The sequence below is a fragment of the Hoplias malabaricus genome, chromosome 2 (genome assembly GCF_029633855.1).
Source record: "Hoplias malabaricus isolate fHopMal1 chromosome 2, fHopMal1.hap1, whole genome shotgun sequence".
Lineage (NCBI taxonomy): Eukaryota > Metazoa > Chordata > Actinopteri > Characiformes > Erythrinidae > Hoplias > Hoplias malabaricus.
In genome coordinates, this window is record NC_089801.1 from 10,339,518 (window position 1) to 10,364,255 (window position 24,738).

General features: G+C 40.9%; 1 protein-coding gene across 12 annotated transcripts in view; it reads left to right on the top strand.

The window, feature by feature from the left end:
* ctnna2 (catenin (cadherin-associated protein), alpha 2) overlaps positions 1 to 24,738 on the top strand; it is a 564,720-nt gene that overhangs the window by 237,261 nt on the left and 302,721 nt on the right. For 11 of the 12 annotated variants that reach the window (XM_066656026.1, XM_066655991.1, XM_066655999.1 and 8 more), the window contains one exon: positions 21,992 to 22,195. The exons of the other annotated variant lie outside the window; for it this stretch is intronic. In XM_066656026.1, the coding sequence (XP_066512123.1) occupies positions 21,992 to 22,195 (204 nt within the window). The remainder of the gene's footprint in view (positions 1 to 21,991; positions 22,196 to 24,738) is intronic. 12 annotated transcript variants of the gene reach the window in all.

The following is a 24,738-nucleotide window of genomic DNA, read 5'->3' on the forward strand; positions in this document are numbered from 1 at the left end:
TTAGTAACGCTACACATTAATTGCTTTTCCATTATTTTAAATGGGGAAAATTGACTCGAGAAACAAACTTTTCCACTTACGTCACGGAACGGATCAAGTTCGTAAGTAGAGGTTCCACTGTATTTTAAAGGTGAGTTTCAGAAAATTGAGAAAATGTCCTTTGACCCTAAAAGGGTTAACAAGAATAATTACACAAATGGGGGTGAGATACAAACATAATAATTACTTTGTCTAGCAAACTATATTTTGTGCAGTCTACGGTGTAAGCATCTAAGTTGATTTAACTTTAGAAGATCACCTAATTCGATCAGCGTAGTTCCACAGCCTTCGCTGTTCAGGAATCCAAGCCAGTATAATTTAATCAAGTTTACAATCTGTTTTTCAGAATATTTGTGTACTCAAGTGGCCACAGACGTCTCTAAAGGATAGTAAACATAAATGTAAAAGTAATTTGAGGTTTTCTCCCATGGATCTCTCTCTCACTTTCGGCTCTCTCTGCTTTGACCTTTTGTCACTTTTTTTCTGTCCTCTTAATTTCAAACGCCTGCTCTAATTCCCTCCCACCCTCTCGCCCTCCCACACTTTCCTCCCTCACTTGTTCTCTCCTCCGGTCATTAGGAACACACCCCAGTGTCTTGCTAGCCTTAATCTTCATTAAGGCAGGGGAGTAGACTATGCATCAGCCAGCAGCTTACAGGAAGCCTGGCTAAAGCCTGTTCTGAATAATTAATAAAGCTTTCCCTGGCGTTCGGCGGAGGAGACATAGATTTGAATGGTAATTACATGTTTGTATCCCTGTGATTTCTAATTATTTCCTCTTTTTTTTGGTGGCTAATAAATAAAATCTAATGACTTTGGAGAGCTGGCGTGGTAATTATTCCACCTCCCCTGCAGGCGCATCAGTTCCTCCAGTAAGCAACTCACATCTCCTTCTCTCTGTCTTTCTCTCTCTCTCTCTCTCACACACACACACACACACACACACACACACACACACACAAACAAACAGACCCCCACAACAGCACGTTCAAGCCATGTTACGGAAAGCTGTATGTGTGTGCATGTTTATGTGTGAGCAGTCCAGACCCTTGCAGCTGTAGCATTAAATAGACCTATCCAGGTACGCTGGTCTTTTTCCTTGCCCTCTGCTGGAGGATGATGATATTACACCCTCTGAAATGAAATGGAAAGAGGATCATTTTGCCCTCATTGCGTTCATGTTGCTTTGGAAAGTTAGGCATCATTAGGGATACATGTAAAATAAATAAATAAATAAATAAATAAACACCATACGCTAACCTGTCCAGTCATGCGCTAAATCTACGCCCTCCACTGCAGCTGTGTTCAAGAGCAGCCAAAATGTCTCTTCACTTTGAGCCAACATGGCAACCTAATGTGCTTCTCATTATGCTGGAACTGAGCATGACTGCTTTCTGCAGCCCATTCTCTTTCTTTTGATATGTGTCTCTATTTTATCTTACTTATTTGTTTTTGTTTTCTTCATGTTATTTTTTTAAATTTATTATTATTTCCCTCTACATTATCAAATCTATTCCCTCTGTCACTTGTTGCCTTGTCCTTTATCCCCATTTTACACACACACACACACACACACACACATATACAGGTTTGGCAGACTGCTCTACTTTCCCCTTGACCTTATCTGCGGGACACCAGTCGAAACAGGCTCCTCTAGTCCTTATTCCTCACATCAACATTAAAACAAGGGCACTAGCTCCTTTCTTCCTGAAAGAGCAACAACAAGAACCAGATTGTTTTAATTTTTAAAAGACACAGTTTAATAGCTTGGAGAGGTTAGCCAAAGGCATGTGAGTGCTCAGAGTAAACGCCAGCTTCTTTAGCCAAGCACTGGCCGCCATCACCCAGCTTTTGATATGCAGTCCTGCACTATGTTTTAACAACGTAGTTTTTACACACTAACTCTTATCAAGCTAAACTTTGATATCCGATATTAAAAGCACATTTCCAGTGAACGATCAGGATGTTTTCTTATAGTGGCTCTCGGGGACAGGCTTTACTCTCTCTTGAGCAAGCCGTTACATTACATTTAAAAAAAAAAAACACAGAAAAACTGCAATCAGTGCGGAATAACTAGTTATTCTGATTTGATTCACTGCAGTTAAATCAATACTCAGACTTTCTCCACTGCACTCACAAGAAGATATGCTTTTAAAATAAGGGTTTGATATATAAAAACAATGCTTACACCACACAATTAATATACATTGGAAAAATGTTGCTCCATTACTCCATTATTAATATCTGCATCACTCACTGGCTCTCTCTTTATGCCGACTTGTAGCCTTGGTCTCTAGGGAGAGAACCCCCAGTCTGTAGAGATTTATACAGCTTTAACACCATCTTTACAGGTAATGGAAGACCACTAAAGCGAGACTGCTAATAGTCTCTCTATGAGCCCCATTGCTGCTTACCCCCACTTCCTCCCCAGTGATGGATTGACATCATTTGTCACCTCTCTCTATAAATCTGCCCTTGCTGACTCTCTCTCTTTTTAACAGAGTTAGTTAAATCCTGCACAGTCGTGCTAAGCTACGTTTTAAGATACAGCTGAAACCACTTATACCCCTCCAGTGAGCCTTAAAGGGTGATGAATATCTCGAACAATAAGCCTTTCAGGTGGCTAAATGCCTGAACAAATGCGAGCCTAAGCTTTGGTAAAGTCTTTGTGGTTGCAAGGTCGGAGGGCAGCCCCTTGCTGTGACTTGATATGAGGATTCTTTTTAAACACTTTAAGAGATTTAAACTTTTGAGGAAAGAAAAGTGGACTAAGTGATTTAGAATCTGAAATCCAAAGTTTTAGCTGATTATGGCAGTTGCTGGTCTGCTAACTAAGGAGCTTTATTATGTTGGAGCTCATGTACTGGAAAAACTGTAAAGCACATTCACTGGGCTTGTAGCCTCTGGCTCTCTCATTTCTGCAACACTCACTGCCATCTTGGATCTCCATTCCTTTTTTTTTTTTTTTAAGGAAATCATTTTCCTCTGGTTTTTCCTTTTACCTTTCCTAACCGAATATAGCAAGAAACATTTGCAATCTTTTCTCCTCTCCTCAGTAAAATGACACATAATTGTAAATTAGGTTGGCCAGGTACTCAGGCGAATGTTTTTATGTTATCCTATAATTCTCTTAAGATGCTTCCAAATTAGGCCTGCGTTTTGGCCTTGCTGGAGTGCATACAGGCAAGTGCTTCTGGTAAATGACTAAAGAGGGCCTAATGACTTACCAGAACACTACATTACAGTAGCCACTCACCTGCTTTAATTGCTCTCAAAAGTTGTGTTCATTGTGCTTGACATTTGTTTCAAAAGGCCAAAGTTTAGTGTCTTCAGTGAAGTAAGTAATGTTGTCTAATGAAATCCAATCACACTGGGTGAAAGCAAAAAGCTGTCAGTTAGCACTCTGGAAAATATATGCTAATAGACTGTCACAATCATAATAAACCGTTGGCATAGTTGGGCTGATGTGTTACAGAGGCCAGGCATTCATTCTCTCCTTTTCATTACCACATATGTTATAGATTTCTTACTGAACAATTCATAATTGTTGCTGTATGATACACTTTAAAGCTAATAAGTGTAAATGAGCCTCATATTAAGGGGATAAGTAAATTTGGAAGCCGCACATAAACAAAACTGATTTAAGTTGAATGGATACTAGTGTGAAGTGCTGGGGAGTTAATGAGAGTATGTTGTGCTATGCCTAGAATGCATAGGCTCATACATGTAATGATAGTTTATATGGTATTTAGAAACCCTGCTGTGAAGAGAATCACACTTACGTTAGTTGCAAATGTGCTTGTGAAAAGAACAGCTCAAATCATTACATGCAGTGCATTCTTCATAGAAACCAAAGAACAAGAGGGGGGCAAAAACCCTAGATACAAACTCAGTGCTTTTTTCTTCCCTAAGTATGGAAGAGCAGTAGATTCGGCAAAGCTCAGCCAATTCGTATGCACCGCGGCAGGGCTTCAGCTCCACACAGGTCAGTCTGTAGGGGATGTGCCGTTCTGCTTCATGACACATTAATGCCCTCCTGCGCTACGTGTATGGCCTTAGCACTACATCTATCTCCCACATCTCCTCCTGCCGCTTCCATCTGCCTCACCATCCTCTGTGTTTGTCTGCTCCGGCCCCTCTTGACACCACAAAGATGTGGGGTCTATACCCCTCAACGGGGGCCGACAAGGAAAGCATCCAAGAGGGCTAGCGCCAAAGGGAGACCATGCCAGAGTCCAAAATTATTAGCCAGCATCCAGCGCCTAGCGCCTAGTCCATTAAAACCTGTAATGATTTATGGGTTTTGACCTCCACTCCAAAAAGAGTAAAAAAATAAACAAAAAAAACTTTTCATATGCTCATCATACCCATGAATAAATATCAGAATTATGCTTTCTTTGAAGTTCATTTCCAGGCAATAAAAAGGTCAATGAAAGGGAAAAAAAGAGAGAGAAAATGAAAATTTGTGGTGGAGTTTAAATATTTTTCAATAATATCTTTTTTTTATAATATCTTCAGTGTTAAATATTTTACAATGAATACATACATATTAATACAAATGATAAAAACATTAAAGGCACCACCTTGTAAAAAGAAAAGGACCTCATTTGCATTCATTCATTCATTATCTGTAACCCTTATCCAGTTCAGGGTCGCGGTGGGTCCAGAACCTACCTGGAATCATTGGGCACAAGGCAGAAATACACCCTGGAGGGGGCGCCAGTCCTTCACAGGGCAACACACACACATTCACTCACACCTACGGACACTTTTGAGTCGCCAATTCACCTACCAACATGTGTTTTTGGACTGTGGGAGGAAACCGGAGCACCCGGAGGAAACCCACGCAGACACGGGGAGAACACACCAACTCCTCACAGACAGTCACCCGGAGCGGGAATCGAACCCACAACCTCCAGGACACTACCTGCTGCACCACTGTGTCGCCGGACCTCATTTTTATTATTTTTGTTTATTTTTTAATTGTCGTAATTTGACAGAATCTTAAGTATGTGAAACGTGCCGTTATTTGTCGACAAAAAGCAGTGCTGTTTCTTCACTCCCACCTCCCCAAATTTCCTGTTGGTCATGGGAATTGAACCAACAACCTTTCAGTCCTAAGGCCTCTTCTCTATCCATTAGGCTATGCCTGCCCACGTGTATCACTGACCACCTGTGACAGTAAGTGAAGTGAGCCTAATTTTAAGTGGAGTTCTGTATACCGTGTCCTAACTGCAGATGAAATAAGCGAACAGCAGCGTGAAAAACACAACGTTCTCATTATAATCTATACAACTGTTTACACCGGCTATGAGTCTCAGCATGTGATGCAACACGCCGTTCTTGACAGATGCCCCAGTTCTTTTTCTGAAGTGTTGTGCCACACACACTGCCACATAAACAGTATCTAAAACAATCAACCATTTTAGGTGGACTCTTCAACACTTTTCTAATTGGCTAGTAGTAATATTGTGCTTCTCTGCATCATTCGCATCGCCTGCAGTTAAAACATGATGCTGCGGTCTATAATAAAATAATTGATTAATGATTATGCGTTTGACAATATCCAATTAGAGGAATCGCTCATGTAGCTGACATTGCGGGGATGTTTCTAGTATAAGTGCGTATGTCATTTGTCTTGTCCCAGGACACATTTACCTCTTGCCACTACTGGAGAATTGAGTTGTTGATGTTGATTAGGCATGACAAGCAGTTGAACTTTTATTTTGTTTTAAATTATATTTTCATTCTTATTTATTTAATGTTTATTAATATGCATATATGAGCTTTATTTCTGTACGGTGTATATTTCACTTTCCTAGTTATCATGACAACAGAGCCCTTGGAAATCTTCTGAGGGACTAGTCACCAAGTCTGCAGCTTGAAATAGACGATTTGCAGTAGGAAAAGTGCAAGTGAAACAACCTGGCTTCCTTCGACTTGATTGTCCTCGGAGGGACAGACGTCTGCATCCCAGCGCCCATCACTTTCAAAAAACGAGCATGTCGGGAAAATTAAAGAGAAAAGATGTAGAAACAGCTATGAGATGTCAAGCTGTGGAACCCTTGGGGAGCCAAACAGGGCTGATAGCTTCTGGAAATAATCTCACAGTTAGATGAGCATGCTTGTGAAGGGAAGGGGGAGGGGGGGATGCCTCAGACTTAGCAAGGAACTTTTTCTTTGACAAATGCATGCATCTTTCTGCTGACAAATTCATGCGTAAACTCACTGATGCTGTACATAGAAACATAAGCTTCTGACACTGAAATCATAACACTGCTTGCTAGATGTCAGATGTTAATAATGGCATATCATTACTAAGTAGAACAGGGAATATGATCTGAGTTTTCTCATGCACGTCTTGAGTGTTTATAGGGGTTTAATGTTCTGTATACGTTTCACTCTTATTCAGCAGCCTCAGCTAAGTTCCTCAAACTTGCAGCATCTTGCAGCAAATCTGAATGATTCTTAGAAACTTCAAACACACACGTGCATAAATGTATTGTTTATTGGGAAAAGAAAGCATCAAAACCTAGAAATTTGCACATAATCAGAATAGACACCTGGAATATACATATTACATGTCCTGGACTAATTAGTAAACTACGTAGATGGTGTATTTTAGCATTTCTCCCCGTCAAATCCCAGATCTTTTGTGTCAGCTGACAGTTGCTATATCAGAATAGCTAGCATTATGTTGAGTGATGGGCAGTAAAGAGGGCCCTCCTGTCCACCTAGTCAGAGCAAGAGCAATAATGTCCTCTTGAACTCCTGGCCACAGCTGGCTGTGGATTTGAGAAGGATCAACCTCATTAAATTCCAACTATAGGCACAACATATAATTAGCGTTGTTAAAATGTGGGAAAACAAGTGTTAGTGCAGCATTAGTCATTTCCATATCATTCTCACATTACTTCCTTAAAACCATTAAACTGACTTCCATCCTATCATTAGTGACATTAGTTGCAAAGATATATATACCGTTTTTGGTCACCTGGTTGTACTTCTTGTCTGACTTCAAGAGGTCTGTAAAACCGATAACTCTCTCTCTCTCAAATGTGTCTTTTTATATATATATATATATATATATATATATATATATATATATAGCTGTCTTGACACTGCAAGCCTTTCTGAAGTGTGTGTCCTGTTTTCTGGAATGCTCTTTCCTTGTAGAAGCGATCAAAGTTGCTGAGGAGGCTTTCCTCTGATTTCCAGCGATGTGGCGGCCCTCTGTTCACAGAACCCCTGTTCAGTTCTCTGAGTGAGGCAGAGAGGGAGCAATAACGTGGGGGAAGCAGAGGAAAGAGAAATGGCTATGAAAACAAAAGAGAGAAGGATGTACAGGCCATTAGCTACAGGAACTTTAGGAGGTGTTTGTGTGTAGGTGCATGGGAGTGTACACATATTTGGTGAGGGTAGTGAGTGTAGTGTAAGGGTTTGATCAAAGTCTGCCCATTCTGTGCATCTTATCACCACTCCTGAGTGCTTATTTCCTGTTAAACAAGTCTAGAATCCCATTTCTATCTTTGACATATGCTTCTAGCACATCATGGAAGAGGCTTACAACTCACTGACTCAGTTGCTCACATATACATCATTTAAGAATGGCTCCACTGTGGGCTCTGTGCAGTGCTTTACACAAGAGACACTATGTGCCTTTGGATTGATTCCACAGAGCCAGGAATATCGGGTCCTTTGGCTTCAAAGAAGAGTTTTAATGAACCAAACATATTGTCACATATCATCTGCAGTTATCATATATTTAAATAATCTGCAATTTAACGTAAAATTACACCAATTAAAAACAATGTTACTGCGACAACCTAAAGAGTTCCTTCAAGGACTTCACTCTAAAGAATCCTTTTTATTGTAGGCTGTTTGGCACGTTTTGTTTACTTCGAACAATTTACCTCCGATACCTGCTATTTTATTTATTTAGCTTCTCTTTTAGAATTGTTCTACCTTTTTCATTCTCACGGTTGAATAGAGCCGTTTTCTCTTGTCAGCAAAGGGGGAAAAAATGGGAAGAAAATAGAATTGTCTTTGTCAAGCTGAAGGTCTGAGTATTACAGTTGGTATCAGATTCCACGGCCTGAACAAAGGAACAATAGAATCAAATTATGTTGACACTCAGCATTCAAACAGACACATGTATAGCTTTCCAGCCACTCCCACGAGCAGTGGCAGCTCGACTGCTTTAGAAGTCTCATTATACTGCAGAGACACAAATCTGTTCCTCTAACAGAACAATGTGGGCATAGAGGGCTTGCTGGCTCCTTTTCATATAAGCACTTCTTTCGATCATATTTTCTGTTAGCACATTCATCAGTAGTGTCTGAAGGAAAAAAATGCCACCTCAAATGAACAGAGTACATTGAAGCTGCCTCAGTGTGAGGCCTTAATGTAGGTGGGCGCTAATCTATGATGCTCTTCACCGTGTTAGTGTGTTGGATGAAGTAGCAGACTGCATAATGCAAATGGAATCATTATATACAGTATATAACAAGTCTGAGTACTACCCTGTTTAATATCTCACAAATGCTAAATGAATCAAAATAGTATTGTAATTAAACAACAAAACATATCAATACATTGATTAACAACATGCATTTTTTAAATCTTGTAAATAATGAATCTCCTGGGTGTAAGTGGCATGGTCAGAAAACAGCTAGTTTTGCTCTCACACAGTTCCAGGTTCTTGGGATTGTGGGTTCCGGCCCTGTCTCGGGCGACTGTCTTTGAGGAGTTGTGTGTCGTGTTCTGTCCGTGTCTTTATGGGGTTCCTCCAGATGCTCTGGTTTTGTACCACAATTCAAAAGCCTAGGTGTATTGGCTGTTGAAATCTGTCCATAGGTGTGTGAGTGAGTGCATTTGTCAGTGTAAAGTGTCTTGTGATGGATGGCTGCCCTGTCCAGGGTTTGTTCATGCCTTGCGCCCAATGATCCTGGGTAGGCTCCGGACCCACTGCGAACCTGATTAAGGTATAGCATAGGCTGATCACTGGCCATTTTCATGGTAGGTGTATAATTTTGCTATTATTAATTGTCTTTAATATACACATAGCTGGGCGGCACGGTGGCGCAGCAGGTAGTGTCGCAGTCACACAGCTCCAGGGGCCTGGAGGTTGTGGGTTCGATTCCCGCTCTGGTTGACTGTCTGTGAGGAGTTGGTGTGTTCTCCCCGTGTCCCCGTGGGTTTCCTCCAGGTGCTCTGGTTTCCTCTCACAGTCCAAAAACACACATTGGTAGGTGGATTGGCGACTCAAATGTGTGTGTGTGTGTCTGTGTTGCCCTGTGAAGGACTGGCACCCCCTCCAGGGTGTATTCCTGCCTTGCGCCCAATGATACATATAGCTTATATTTACAAATTGTATTATTAGCAACTCTCTTTGATGATTAGCTGTTTCTAAGTTAGTTTGCCAAAGGTTACTTTTTTCTTTGAGTGAAATATATCACGTTCAAAATATCCTTTAGAAATAAACATTACAACGCCTTTGACATGTAGAACTCAGTTTCCAGGTTGTTCAGTCTTGCATCTAAATTTGCTATTGCTTCCCAATCAAGAGTTGAAATGGTTTCAAAGAGAGAGAATTCAGAGCCAGCTATCCTCTGGTCCTCTGAATAATACTGTCATAAATTATACAGCACTGATCCCTTTGCTTTTACCTCATTTTAAATCCTCCACCCCTTCCCAATGAAATATTTGCTTGGCTTACAGGTGGCCTGAGAATCAGCAGGCTGCAAATTTGCTGCAACATACGGACCAATGTTTGGCCTTGCTGTGTGGAATGAAAAAAGACAGCCAAGAAATAAACAAGCCAGTGTGCGTGGGTGGCCGCTAGCCTCCTAATGTACCTCTCTGTTCAAATCCTCTGGATGGTTGCTGACCAAACCCCCCACACACCCCCCCCCACGCCACCCATCACTGCCAGTGGTACCTAATAAGCCTTCAGGCTCCACCATGCAGATCCTATTTACCTCTTTGCCTTTTGTACTGGAATGTTCTCAGATGATCTGATTGTTTTGGCTGGTTTGGAGTTGTCACTTTTATTAGTGTGTTTTTTTTTCTATTGTAAACATCATATTCTCATGGTGGACCACACAGTGAGACTGTCTACTGCAGTCAAGTGACTCTTACTAAGTCGCAGACTGAGTGACTGACACCTATTGTTGAAAAACATCACCCAAGACAAGAAGCAGGTGGCAATAAATGTTGCACTCCTACCCTACCAGCAGTACTGATACAGGGCTAACATAAAAACATAGAAGAAAGTAGAAACACATTGACTGACACATCGTGGATCTTTTGAAACCATGACCTAATATTTAGGTTGTTTTCCCCCTCCTGCTCCAGGTGTGAATAAAGTCTTCAAGAAATATGACTAGTGCTGTTGTTAGTTGCTGTTTTTGGAACTTTTATTTAAGGATTAGCATTTGCTTAGCATTAGCTCTGGGAATATAAAGTTTGTAGCATATCATGGACTTTCAGCTACAAAAAAAATGTAGACAAATGTGTGCTTTATCACTTTGTAACAAGATAAAGTTTACTAAGTTAAAGTCAAGTAGCCCCACAGCTGTAATACTAGCACTATTGGCATTTATAGGAAGCAGCTATAGCATGAATAGAATTTACCCATGTTTTTACAGTCTCAAGAGAAAATCTCACTTTTATATATTGCTCAATGTGTTTGTGTGTGTATTAAACGTCTTAGAGACATTTGAAATTTTCCAAAATTGGTGCCACTGTATTGCAGCCTTCAGATCAGTGTATTGCAGTGCATGTAAGCATTTTTTTCTCTTACTGGACTGTTTAGTCATTTTACCTTACAGACCCTTTGAACTGAGTATATCGTGATGGATGCTATGGCGGTACTTGGGAGGAACTTTTCCAGTAGTTTTATAGGTCACCACAGAGACCCTTTTACCCTCTTTGGCATCCTAAAGAGCAGAGTGACAGGGTAGAGATGGAGGATGAGCATGAAGAGGCTGAAAGACAGAGGCTTGGGGTCACTCTCCCAGTGCTGACTCATTCACTGTTTAGAAATAGCCACTAATGAGTTGTGAAGTGATGGTCAGTGACTAAACCAGCCTTTTCCTACTGCCTGCCTCAAAGGCACAGAATCACCGCTGCAAACATATCTTTCGGGGACAAACACACATTCACACGCCCACACACAAGTGCGCTCACACACACAATAGTTTCTTTTGCTTTGTCCCCACCCCAGGCCAAGCACTTTCCGTTTGCTTTGGACTTCAGCGGGAAGCTGACTATGCCATTGTTTTCGTCCATTGCTGAAATGTCACATCTAGTGAGCCTGCAGTCTAAATGCCGCCTGCGGATCATCCACCGATCATCACTGCTTTTTTTCTTCCTCTGTTTATTGTGCCTCTCGCTGGTCTCTCTACAGTCTTGGGAGTTTGAAATATCACAGTGTTCTTGCTTTTGTTGGGTTTTGCCTCCAACTAAGGGACTAGAGAAAAAGACAACTGGGTTGGTGTATGTGGTGATAGAAATATTATGTGGGAAGTGTGGAGAGCATGAAAATATTTGTTATTCAGTATGTCTTAGAGCATGTAAAGGTCCATTCATTTGGATATGTTTAGAGAAAGAGAGTAGTAATCAGTGTGGTATTGAGATATAATCTCGGTCCATACCATAACTTGACTTGAATGCCTCCTTTTTAAATAATGATCAGATTACAATGCTTTCTCTGAGAGAAAAAAAAGGGTGTTGCATTGCATACTCAAATCCAGTAACAGTTTTCAGCATTTGTGTCCTCAGTTCCAGTGGATCTCAGGTGTCCAATAAGTTGCAGACAGTAGTGTGATGAATGATGCATCCTCCAGTGCCCTCAGTGAGCTCTCAGTTGGGTTCTGAATGGGCCTCTATGGCCTCCTTGCTAGGTCACTAGTGCCAGAGAGCTCTACTAGAACCCAGCTGCTGCATCTGCCTGCATTTGGAGCTCAGGGAGCCACTGGTCCATTAATCATTTGTTCGTGTGTGTGTGTGTGTGTGTGTGTGTGTGTGTGTGTGTGTGTGTGTGTGTGTGTCTTCGGTATACTTGGAGCATCTTCAGTGCATCAGCATTAATATGTAAATCAGTTAGGCCATGGTAGTTAATTATTTATCTGTACTTACAGAAAATGATGAATAGATGTTTTTCTCTGCTTAGATGTCAAGTTTAATGTGTCCTATGAGTACTTTCTATAGGACGTAAATGAATGTGTAAACCTGTTCTTAGAAAAATGATATCTCTAACTTAAATATTCTATCCTTTAATCTCGATGTTGTCAGTCAGATGGTTTATGGAGGCTTCAAGTTGTCAACTACTGTCACAAATCATTGTTTCCAGTTTGGAAGTTTATATTTGTTATTTGACATAGGTTTTATTTGAGTTGTACTACTATTAAAGATTAATCATTTCTTGATTGATTTGCCGAAATGTTTCTGTTCATATAGCTGTAATATATAAACTGTTTGCAACTGCGTGTTTGTTTGGGTACCAGTCGTATTTTAAAGATGTATTATTTCTTTATTTGTGTGTGTGTGTGTGTGTGTGCGTGTGTGTGTGTGGTGTGGTGTGTGTGCGTGTATGTGGTGTGGGGAGGTGGTCAGTGTCTTGTGGTGAGATTGCAGGTGAGAGTAAAAGAGAAGGTATCGATTGAAGAGGCAGTCAGATGGAAAAGTGTTCTTCAGTCAATGGATTGCAGAACAGGTTTGAGAGAGAGAGAGAGAGAGAGAGAGAGAGAGAGAGAGAGAGAGAGAGAGAGAGAGAGAGAGAGAGCAAAGCAAAATTTGAGACCTCTATCCCAGATTTAAAGGCTGCACCTGCTCATTTTTCTATAAAACTTTTTTAGCTTTTCTTTATGAGAAATGCACTACGCAGTATGTTTTACTAAAAATGCGAAGGCTCCTGGTTGTGTACCCAGAACCCCCCTCCCCCACCACACCCCCACCAAAAGATTAATAACAAACTCCCTGCATCTGTGTAGCATTTGCCAAAAGAGCAGCCTATATCATGCATTATACAAAGCAACATTCTACATGACTTATGTGTTTTTGCGTTGCCTGTGACCATCCCAAGTCAAACCACCAAACAGAACACACATACACAGTGGTGGGAAATATGCCACTGTATTATTATTATTATTATTATTATTATTATTATCAGGTTGTTAGAATATATCCCCCATTTCTTAACATTTATTATTGTTTATTTCTCCAAACCTCATAGCAGTACAGTGTATTTATTATGCTTTAAATGCCTTCAGATATGATGGCAGTATTTGTCAGCCTTAACAAGCAAACTCACTAAACCTAGATGGACATTGAGTTCAGGCTGTTTCCTACAGTCCTGGCAGTCCTAAGCACATTAGACCTTATAAGTTTAATCTATTGCATGGTCTGGCTCCATGACGCAAACCTGCCCAGCTGACCTTTACGTCAATGATGTCAGAGGTTGTCTTGGCCACTCTGCTTTGCTCCCCACTCCTTATGCCATCAGGCTTTAGGGGCTTGGAGCCAGATTTTGGCCTTTGACTGAGGCAGCGTATCATGACTCGTAGAGCTCCCTGTGGCGACTGAGGCTGCCATGCCATCATCACGGGGTCATGAGAGGTTGCGGTGGTTCTCGATTGACACAAGTTGACCATAGAGTGTCTCCTGATGTGTCTTGATCACTGGGATTTAAAGCAAGGCAGAGTTTGGCAAGGACAGGGCAGCTTTAGTCACATAGACACAGATTTGTGCTAGAAACAAAGCACAGACATTCTGCCTTGGCTGCCATGGCTGTTTTGAAAGTTTTCAAGTCACTGTCATTGACCAGACAGTAAAAAAAATGCCAGCTCTTTTTTCTTTAAAGAACAACATTAGATTTTCAATGGATATACAGTTTGAAAGTGCGTGACTTAATTGTGATTCTAACATCAGGCTCTAGTGCAGATCACGTATGTTACAAGGATGCGTCTTTAGTGTAGAGCAGGTTTTGTCTGCATAATGATTTGATAGGTTTGCAAACTACTATTATAGTTATACACTAGAAATATTTTGACTATTTTTGATGAGTGATTCAATGACAGCTGAGTTACGTCTGAAACAACTTGACGAAACACTCATTTCTCCTCCAAAATATGGACTCGGCAGTGACTTGTGCCTCCTGCTTGACCATTCTTGCTTGCTGACTAGCATTGAGATCCTCTCTGAATAACAATGTTCCCCAAGGACAACTCTTCCTACGTCCACACTCATTCAAAAGAGTTGTTTCCATAGAGATCTCATAGGTCATTGTGCCCTTTCAAAGCTGTTTTTAAGCTCTTCTGTTGTATTTACCATAAATTATATGCCAAGCCACCTTTGTAATGTTCATTTGCTTCATGTTTCCATCAGCATTGATTATGGATATTATTAGAACACAGTAAATAGTTTGATTCATACTTCCCTCTGACTTTGTGGGTTTTGCTTACTTGTTGAGGTCCCCCAGCTGTATCACACCTGTAAACTGTTTGATTGATACTGCCATAGGTAGGAGACACAGTGGTGCAACAGGTTGTGCCACTGTCACAAAACTAAAGGGTCCTGGGGTCGTGGGTGCTGTGTTTGTTAGGAGTTTGGTGTGTTCGGTTATTTATGCACATTTCTTTGTCCTGGTGAAATGAATAAATAAATACATAAATAAATACCCTATTATGTTCTTCAGAATCACATATGACAGAGGCTTTCTGTTGCCAGCAAGGAGTGTCCACAATGTGGATATGGAACTCTTCTCTACTTTCATCATCATCATCATCATCATCATCATCATTATCTGTAGCCCTTATCCAGTTCAGGGTCGCGGTGGGTCCAGAGCCTACCTGGAATCATTGGGCGCAATGTGGGAATACACCCTGGAGGGGGCGCCAGTCCTTCACAGGGCAACACACACTCACACATTCACTCACACCTACGGACACTTTTGAGTCGCCAATCAACCTACCAATGTGTGATTTTGGACTGTGGGAGGAAACCGGAGCGCCTGGAGGAAACCCACGCGTACACAGGGAGAATACACCACCCTCCTCTTAGACAGTCACCTGAAGGAAAACCACACTGACACGGGGAAAACACACCAATTTCACCGATTACACCGATTATCCCTTCACCGATGTTTTTAACCTTGTTGGCATGTCCATGTGGTATTTCTTATATTTTACACTTAAAATGAAGTTCTTCAAAGATTCTTTAGTAAATGTGTAGAACTTTTGAATTATTAAATCCTCTAAAAGCGTTTTACCCCTAGGGAATAACCTCTTGATTAACAGAAAAAAGTAGGAGTTTAATTAATGGCCAGAGAGTGACTGCAACAAATCTTGGATGTTTCCTACCCAGCCTCTGAAATCATCCTCTCATTTGTACGCCTCGGATCGACCATGTCACACCAATGTTTGGGCTACTGAGAGTTTTCCTCTACAATTTTTTTCGTACTTGTATGGAGAAAGTGAGAAAAATCAGCAAGATAAAACTGGTGCGATCGAAGAAGTTTTATTGACACGAAAGAGAGATGCAATCGTGATCTCTGCATGGCCCTGCCTTTCTACTCCAGAGCAGATTGAAACACAGCACTGTCTGCAGTAGCATTCTTCATTTTTGTCTCTGTGGTTGGTGGCTTTGATGTATGTGTTTTTTTTTTATTATGGTTATGGTTGTTTTTTTTTTTTCTTTTTCTTTTTTTTTTTTTTTTTTTTTTTATTTGTTTGTTTTTTTCTCTTTTTTGGTCTTGTGGCTCTCTGTGTGAGTATTTGTGTGTTTGTTTATGTGACAATGACAGCATGGGGAGAGCTTGTTGTGTTTGAGTTGTTTGGAATGTGTGAGAGAAAGAGTTGCAAGGGAAGAGTTTGCCTCTGTGTTGTTGTTGACATTGGGGTGTCTCTCTCTCTCTCTCTCTCTCTCTCTCTCTCTCTCTCTCTCTCTCTCTCTCTCATGCTGTGTCTCAATTGGATGCATGGAAAAAACACAAAAGAGCCAACACTGAGTGTACTGAAAAAAAAATGCAAAATTCATGTGAATTCATATGAATGTGTTGTAGATGTTGTTTTCCCACAAGACGACTACGAGGAGCTGCTCAGTGTTTGAACACTCAGATTTAGATACTACAGCTCACAGAAATTTAAAATGTTTATATAGCTTAAATGACTTATTTGAGAGACTGCGTATCTCTCTCGTAATTTCTGTCTCTGTCGTGTTTGCACTGTTCCACTCTATCTTTTTATGGACTGCGGTTTCACTCAGTCTTGGAGGGGAGTATGGAGTAAGTGGCAGCGTCTGTAGCACCTGCTACTAGCAGAACGAACACCTGTGACCAGTGCACTCACTTTCACCACATGCTTCCCAGAAATGTGTGTGTGTCTGTGTGTGTGTGGACTGGATGCATGTTTGTGTTTTGTACCTGTTGTGCTGCAGTTAGCCACACATTTGTTCAGTTTTAGCCATTTCAAATGGCATGCTTGCTGAGTATTTGCCCTTGGCACGCAATTACTTTGTCATACAGCTCCCACTCGGCAGACCAGGTGCTCAAAACTCAAAACTCAAAAAAAAAAAAGAAACGTTTTAAATGATCTACTGCTGACCGTTTAAATGAAGAGTACACTTGGCTGGTGGTCGTAAGAACTGAGGTTTTGTGATGTATTTTGAAATGCTAAAGCTATTTGAAGCTGTGCCATTTTAAACTGGACAAAGTGTGCGGAGCGGATTTATATCTCTGCTGAGGCCTGTATATATCTGAGTCTTAAGAGGACATGTCTATCTCTTACTTTCTGCATGGGAAAAAGGAGAAGGACTAGGCAATACGGACTAGAAGTCTTATCTTAATCTATTTTTCCTGGAGGTTGTGGGTTCGATTCCCGCTCCGGGTGACTGTCTGTGAGGAGTGTGGTGTGTTCTCCCTGTGTCTGCGTGGGTTTCCTCCGGGTGACTGTCTGTGAGGAGTGTGGTGTGTTCTCCCTGTGTCTGGGTGGGTTTCCTCCGGGTGACTGTCTGTGAGGAGTGTGGTGTGTTCTCCCTGTGTCTGAGTGGGTTTCCTCTGGGTGACTGTCTGTGAGGAGTTGGTGTGTTCTCCCTGTGTCCGCGTGGGTTTCCTCCGGGTGCTCCGGTTTCCTCCTACAGTCCAAAAACACACGTTGGTAGGTGGATTGGACTCAAAAGTGTCCGTAGTGTGAGTGAATGTGTATGTGTGTGTTGCCCTGTGAAGGTCTGGCGCCCCCTCCAGGGTGTATTCCCACCTTGCGCCCAATGATTCCAGGTAGGCTCTGGACCCACCGCGACCCTGAACTGGATAAGCACTTACAGATAATGAATGAATGAATATTATTTTATTCTGTTTTAAGACTAAATTGTATTATGAAACTGAAAGACTGTACAAGGACTATTCTAGTTATTTTAAGATATTATACAATTATTTTATTTTATTTTATTTTTTGCACTACTCTGTGATACATAATAAGTGGTAACAGTTGATGTTGATGTTGTAGCAGTGTACAGAATGTCCATTCATTTTCTTGTACATATCTACCACAGTTGAGACTCATGGCAGTGCATAATCTCCTGTCACATATTGGAGAACTGTAAACATTTATAAATTCTAAACACTTCTCTGGTATATAACCTTTTAATCAGCTGTATTTCGATACCAGTGTGATTTCGATATCGCGATGCATCCATACTCCGTTTTATTTTTCCTGTTGCAGCTGTCCCCCTGGTTAATTTACATACATGTGTCTTACCCTTGCACCTTTACCTAACTTTTTATGAGACATTTGATGTTTAATAATGCACATAGATGGGAGCGTGTAGCTGACATTAGTACTTGGTCTGTTGTATTAATGATGAGGGACAGTGGTCAAGATATGCACTCAGTGCCTAGGATGTAGCCCCACCTTTCCCAGGTGGCAGTGGTAGAGTGTAAAGCGCAAGTTGTTGAAAGTAAAGTGGATTTGTTCCTGGGCTGTCAGTGAAGAAGGAGCAGGTGGTGTGTGTACAACTCAATCAGATCGCCGCGCAGTGATCTACCATGAGTCCTCTTGACTCTAATAACCAGCCATGGCTGAGTAGCACGCTATTGCACGGACACCCTTGCTTGATTTCTCTCTCTCCCTTTCTCACTCACACACACACACACACACACACACACACACACACACACGAGTGTATGTAGGCCAAGAAGATGAAACCAGACTGAAATTACAGACTCAGATATATGGGCGTGTGCCCATGACATGGATTGATATTCAGTACATTGGTTTCCACTAGTTTATATATATATTAAAAAACTGATTCTTTCTTTGTTTCTTTTGCCATATTGATATTAACATTGGCGGTATCAGTGATTCATTATGCAAATTCTGTAGGTGCTTTTGTTGGTTTGTTTGTTTCTCCTATTTTTCTCCCCACTTTGGGAAAAACTCATATTTCTTAATTCATCATATTAATCTAGTATTTTTTTTTTAAGTTTGTATTACTCTAGTGTAGAAACTGTAGTAGGCACTAATGATCATTGGTTCAGCCAGAAACGTTTCTGTGCGTCCCCGTTCATTCTTTTTTGTCTCTCTCCAGCTCATTTTCTAACACTCTCTCTCTCTCTTGCTCATTCTTCCCCGCAAGCCTGTTAGTCACTCAGTTCCTCAGAGTGTGAAAGTAGGTTATGCTTAATGCACTTCTCTCCTGTACACGTTCTCTCTTTCTATCTGTCTGTCTTTCTCTTTCTCTCTGCCCTTGCCTGATGTTAGAATCTGTCTCATTGTTCGTGCTTTGATAAATAAATATGTCACACTGCAGTGAGATGCTAGCTGGCATTTCCCTCTCCCTCTCCTCATGCTTAAAAGATAGATTTGTATGACACTAAATAACTCAGCTGCCATCTACTTTCAGCTTCCAGGAGGTGTATTTCTATTTGTGTATTCAGGACCTCTCATGACTCCATTTGCGCCGGACAAATTGGTCGTTGTTATACATGGCATTTAACTACAAAGCCCATATGTCTTTTAGGATGCAGAGACCTGGGCTGAATAATGACTTGGAGCATAAATCTTTGATTTGAACTTTTTCTTTCAACTTTTGAAATAGTTTAACTTCAGAAATAAGTTTGGATAGTCATGCGGAACGTAATAGCACTCGTTTTTTTTTTTTTTAGCAATATTTATTAACATCCACATTTGCCGTTGCAAAACCAAAATCGTGTCGTTGCAAATCCCTGAGCAAATTCCTCTTTCTGACAGCCCTGTTGAATATTGCAGGGAGCAACCATGCGTTCTTATGTCTATGCCCTTTTGCCAGATGACAGAACATGTAAAAATATGCAGAGTATGTAAGTGGCCGTCAAGAAGAGGGGCACCCTAGCAGCAGCATCTACACTCCAAAAATCAGCCAACAATGAACAGTAATGAAAATGATACAGGCATTGTGACGGCCTCCTAAACCGTACAACACCACCACTTCCTACAATAATGACCAATAAGATGAGGATCTTTCTGCTCAGTATGAGGCACAATAAAACCAGTACTGGGACCAAACTCAGGTCCATATAGAAAAGCTGGGTGCATATGTTGTGTATAATGAATCTTTTATTAGGGAAGTGCTGTAAGACTGGTCATCTTTCTGAATAATCTATATCTGTGGTTTCGTTATGGGTAATGTGACAGAAATATTATAATATTATTGAAACTAGAGTTATATGATGCACAATATTTATTTATTTATACAAACAATTTTCTAATTTACTCTCAGAATACATATTGTCAAAAATAAATGTCAATGAAATTATGGGAAACAAAAACAAATTTACATAAAAATATACAAAACATCTAACATGGCTGTAACTTGCATTTCTGCATCATTAGGTCTGAGGGAATTTTAGGAATACGTAAAAACAATCAAAACAACCATAATTGTTCAAATCAGGTTTAGTCATCATGTTTTGTTTTGCCAATCCATTTTATATGATACACAGAGCTGTTTAGAATTACCACAGTGTTTCTGAAATACTTAGCAGACCATTTTTATCATAATGTCATAATGAAGTTAAGAAATTAAAACATTTTGTCATATTGTCTGCAAACAAATGCAAGCTCATGACTCAGTCTGTGAGGAAAAGGACATGCTGTTTCTCTTTACTAATTTAACACTTAAATAGACATACACGGTTTATATTATAAGACACATACGCTCCAACTAGCTAATGATTAGAATTTCATAAAGCATAATATGAAAGGTAATTTGAATGACATTAAGGAGACTTAAAAGTTGAATATCTTTTGAGAGAAACTGCAAAGCAACAGTTCCTGCAATATCATCCATCCATCCATCCATTATCTGTAACCGCTTATCCAATTTAGGGTCGCGGGGGGTCCAGAGCCTACCTGGAATCATCGGGCGCAAGAGGGGAAAACACCCTGGAGGGGGCACCAGTCCTTCACAGGGCAACACAGACACACACACATTCACTCACACACTCACACCTACGGACACTTTCGAGTCGCCAATCCACCTGCAACGTGTGTTTTTGGACTGTGGGAGGAAACCGGAGCACCCGGAGGAAACCCACGCGGACACGGGGAGAACACACCAACTCCTCACAGACAGTCACCCGGAGCTGGAATCGAACCCCTCCTGCAATATCATATATCTTCTATATATCCATATATATATATATATATATATGTATGGTGTGAAACATAACACCCCAACTCTTCACAACACACACATACACACACATCCTCCACACTCCATACCTCTTAAATACCCCAACATCTAATGCTTCAAACTGCTGCGGATGGCATATTCAAATAGTACAGCCATAAAACAATATCACTACCATCAATATGGTAATTCTCGCTTCGCCTTGCTGTAGCGACCATAAAACCTCTATTTTGTGGCAAACTTTGGAACAATAAAAGCACAAGGGCTCTGGAGTCTGCGTGCTGCTCTTAACGGGGCCATTAAACAGCGGGGCTGGTTGTAACCAAAGCCCCAGAGCTCGCCTTGAAGGTCACCTTTCTGCTTCTGTGGCCTCCAGGCTCCAGAACATTGCCCTGAGCCGTCTGCCACCGCATACCGTGCCAAACTGATCTCGCTTCCATTATCCCCCCTACCCCAATCCCCTTTAGTAATGGTCTGATGACATTGGGTTTACCAGCGTAACTCTATTTCATGTCATGGGTGTAATGTCCACTGTATGCTTTTTTAATGATGAATAATACATCGTTCTCTGATTATTACCTTTTTCTTGTTTGATGTAGACTGCATAATACTGGTCAATTTCCATCCATTGTTTCTATTACATCAAATGTGATATTAGACCTTAGCCATTTGAAGAAAGTTAGTATGTATTTTTTAAAAGATGGTGTGGGGGGTGGGGAGGTGAATAGATGTTCCTAGATGATGCAGCATATGTTATTACCATATTTGTATGTTTGTGGAATAAAGATTGACGTGCCCTGCTGTCCACGCAGTGGCACTGCAAGTGTGAAATAAATAGGAATGCTAAAACAGAGCTCCTGAAACAGAACATGCTGATTATATGTTTAAAATATTCTAGCCTGCTGCTGTATTTGCAGAATTTGATGGCCTTGATAAAGACAATTGTAAAATCGTGAAAAAATATTGATAATTTCCAAAGTATTCACTGAGGTTCTTTACAAAATAATTGTGCTCAGTAGTTTGTAAACCTCAGATTACCTATTTATTTATTTTTTTCCCAGGGAAAATGACCATTACATAAATAAATAAATACAATTCTATTATATATTTCCAAACTTCTTGGGAATTTGGTTGCATTATCTTTTTATTATTATTTTAAGGGCCTGTCTATTTGAAGGACATCAGCACTTCAACACTCAATAATTTCCCCATGGTTTGTCAAAGCAAAACATCTTGTAGAAAGTCCATTAGTAACTCACTCTATCTTTTCTTTCTCTGTGTTTAGAATAAGATAATTTTGGACCCGCTGACATTCAGTGAGGCGCGTTTTCGTCCATCACTGGAAGAGCGTCTGGAGAGCATCATCAGTGGTGCCGCACTCATGGCAGACTCTTCATGTACGAGGGATGATCGTCGCGAGCGCATCGTGGCTGAGTGCAATGCTGTTCGTCAGGCCCTGCAAGACTTGCTCAGCGAGTACATGAACAATGTAAGTCCAGTAGTCCTTTGACCTTCTTCTAACAAAGCAGAAACACCCTCAGTTGTGCCTGGCAAAATGTTTTAATCTAACATCGAGTTTTGTGTACCAAGACTTTCTGTTGTTTTCTTGCTGTCTTAGAGCTTCCAGTGGAAATGGAAAGGGGCCATCTATAAATATACACAAGTTTTGGGTAAATGTGCTGTAATAGTAGAGTAGTGATGTTTCTCCAGGCCTACTCCATAATTTCTCCAAAAGTTTAACTAGCTTCTCCAACATTAAAGGAAACATATACAATTGTGGGAAACTGCAGTTCTCTTTAGTTTGTTTACTTTTGGAAGCTCAGCGTTAAAAAACAACACTTATTTCAAGCATTCAAAGAGACCTGAGAGCTAGTAAATGGTGGGGAAACATGGGAATTTTATAACAAAGGTTTAGATTAAAATCGTGAATGTCGCTTTTAAGTATAATTATAATTAATTTATTTATCCTGGCTTGCTTTTATTATTTGCTTATAAGCTGAAATACGCAGATATGACAGCTGAGGGGAGGGAACGTGAGTGGCCAGCACATGTAAGACTGGTGGAGATGGGTGTTAGGGGATTGCAGCCAAGTCTGCCACATCCCTGCTTGTGCAGTTGGAAATCAGGGGCCAGAAATTAAGGGCAGCTGTGAAGCAGTTCTGAGAAACAGCTGAAAGGTCTAGCCAGTGTTTGTGGGTAAGGAGAGCACAGACTAGTTGGGGAAATACACTGTGGAGATGTTATTGTGGTTGTTGGTAATGTAGCAACTAAAGATTGCATCAAATGGATGGCACTGAGCATGTATTAACGGTACCAGTGGGGCTAGGTAGAGCCAGTGTGGATTTACAGTTGTTGATGGTTAATGGAATGGTAGGCGGTTAAAGCTAACTTAGAGGTTACTTAGAGGGTGTTCAGGGATGCCAGACTTCACTGTTGAGCCTTCTGAAGATGTTGTGGGCTTAATACAGCAAAACACTCATAAGAGGGGGCGCTTCCCTGATGGCCCCTCTGCAGAGCTAGTGATGCAGTGGGTGGTTTGGGTACTCACAGGATGGGCTCCATTGGTAACCGTAGTTGTTAATGATAGCTGATTACTGATTGGATCATAAACAGCCACTGCAACATTAGTGGGTAGGTGTAGGATATTTTATTTAAATTTTGTTAGATGATTAAGGCATGTGTTTGGGCCATGGTTTTTGGGAGACATTCTAAGCCATGTAACCCAGAGCTAGGGACAAGGTTCGGTTGGTTGTATTGTGTCTTAATTTGCTTTATGCAGATGCAGTTTTTTCTACAATAACACAAACTTTATCATCAGGTAAAATCACTGATAATACATAATATGATTCATTCATTCATTCATTCATTCATTATCTGTAACCCTTATCCAATTCAGGGTCGCGGTGGGTCCAGAGCCTACCTGGAATCATTGGGCGCAAGGCGGGAATACACCCTGGAGGGGGCGCTAGTCCTTCACAGGGCAAGATAATATGATGTTTCTTACTAATAGATTGTTTCTTGACAACATATTTTGGAATGTTGTCTCTGAGACGATCTTCTGATGATTTTACAAGTAGCATGGGATTGTAACTCGTTGTAACCTAAAGTGTGTTCTCCCTGTGTCTGTGTGAGTTTCCTCCACATGCTCCGGTTTCCTCCCACAGTCTTTGGCAACTCAAAAAAAGTGTCCATGAATGTGTGTATGTGTCACACTGTGAAGGACTGGCACCCCCTCCAGATTGTGTTCCTGCCTTGTGCCCAATGATTCCGGGTGGGCTCCGGACCCACCGCGATCCTGAAAGCCTTCCCTTGCTTACGTTCAAGCTTCATATTAATAATTTACACATGTTCTTGCTTAAAGGTAAGCTTTATTCCAATTAATATCAAAGACAGAATATAAGTGACAATGGCAAAGTAATAATGAGTTAAATCTACTTGGGGTAATTAAACATTATAGAATTCAAATCAGTCTGACTGCCTTCCACTTACTGTCATGTTAACAGAATAAGCCGCTCGCAGTGAAGGAGCATATCTGATATGAGCACATCATAGACACAGATAGAGGAAAACTTGTTTGGGCTGTCATTTTCATAGGCATGGCCGTTTGAAGAGGTTAACTCAAGCCATTCAGTTGCATCAGTATCTTTAAGCCATATTCGAAGAATATCCATCAGACAGGCAGTGTAATTGCTTTGTGACTGTAAGGGTCTTTGTGTGACTTCTTATCTCCACTCTTTCCCATTTTTTTTCCTCATTACAGTTTCAGCAAAGGTTTTGCTGACTCAAGCTGTGAAGGTTTAGATTTTAGAGCATGTAATCCAGTAACCCACAATGTGTGTGTCTACGAGAGAGAGAGTCAGTCAGTTTGTGTGTGCTGCTCCTGTTGCATTAAACCCACTGACAAAGTCTGTTATTGACCCAGTTAGTATCAATAAAGGATCTTTGGCGGTGACACCATGCAGTGATCAATGGACTTTTCTCAGTCTAATGCACATTTGCAAGGTTTGTTTCCTGCCGCATGAATGGAAATGA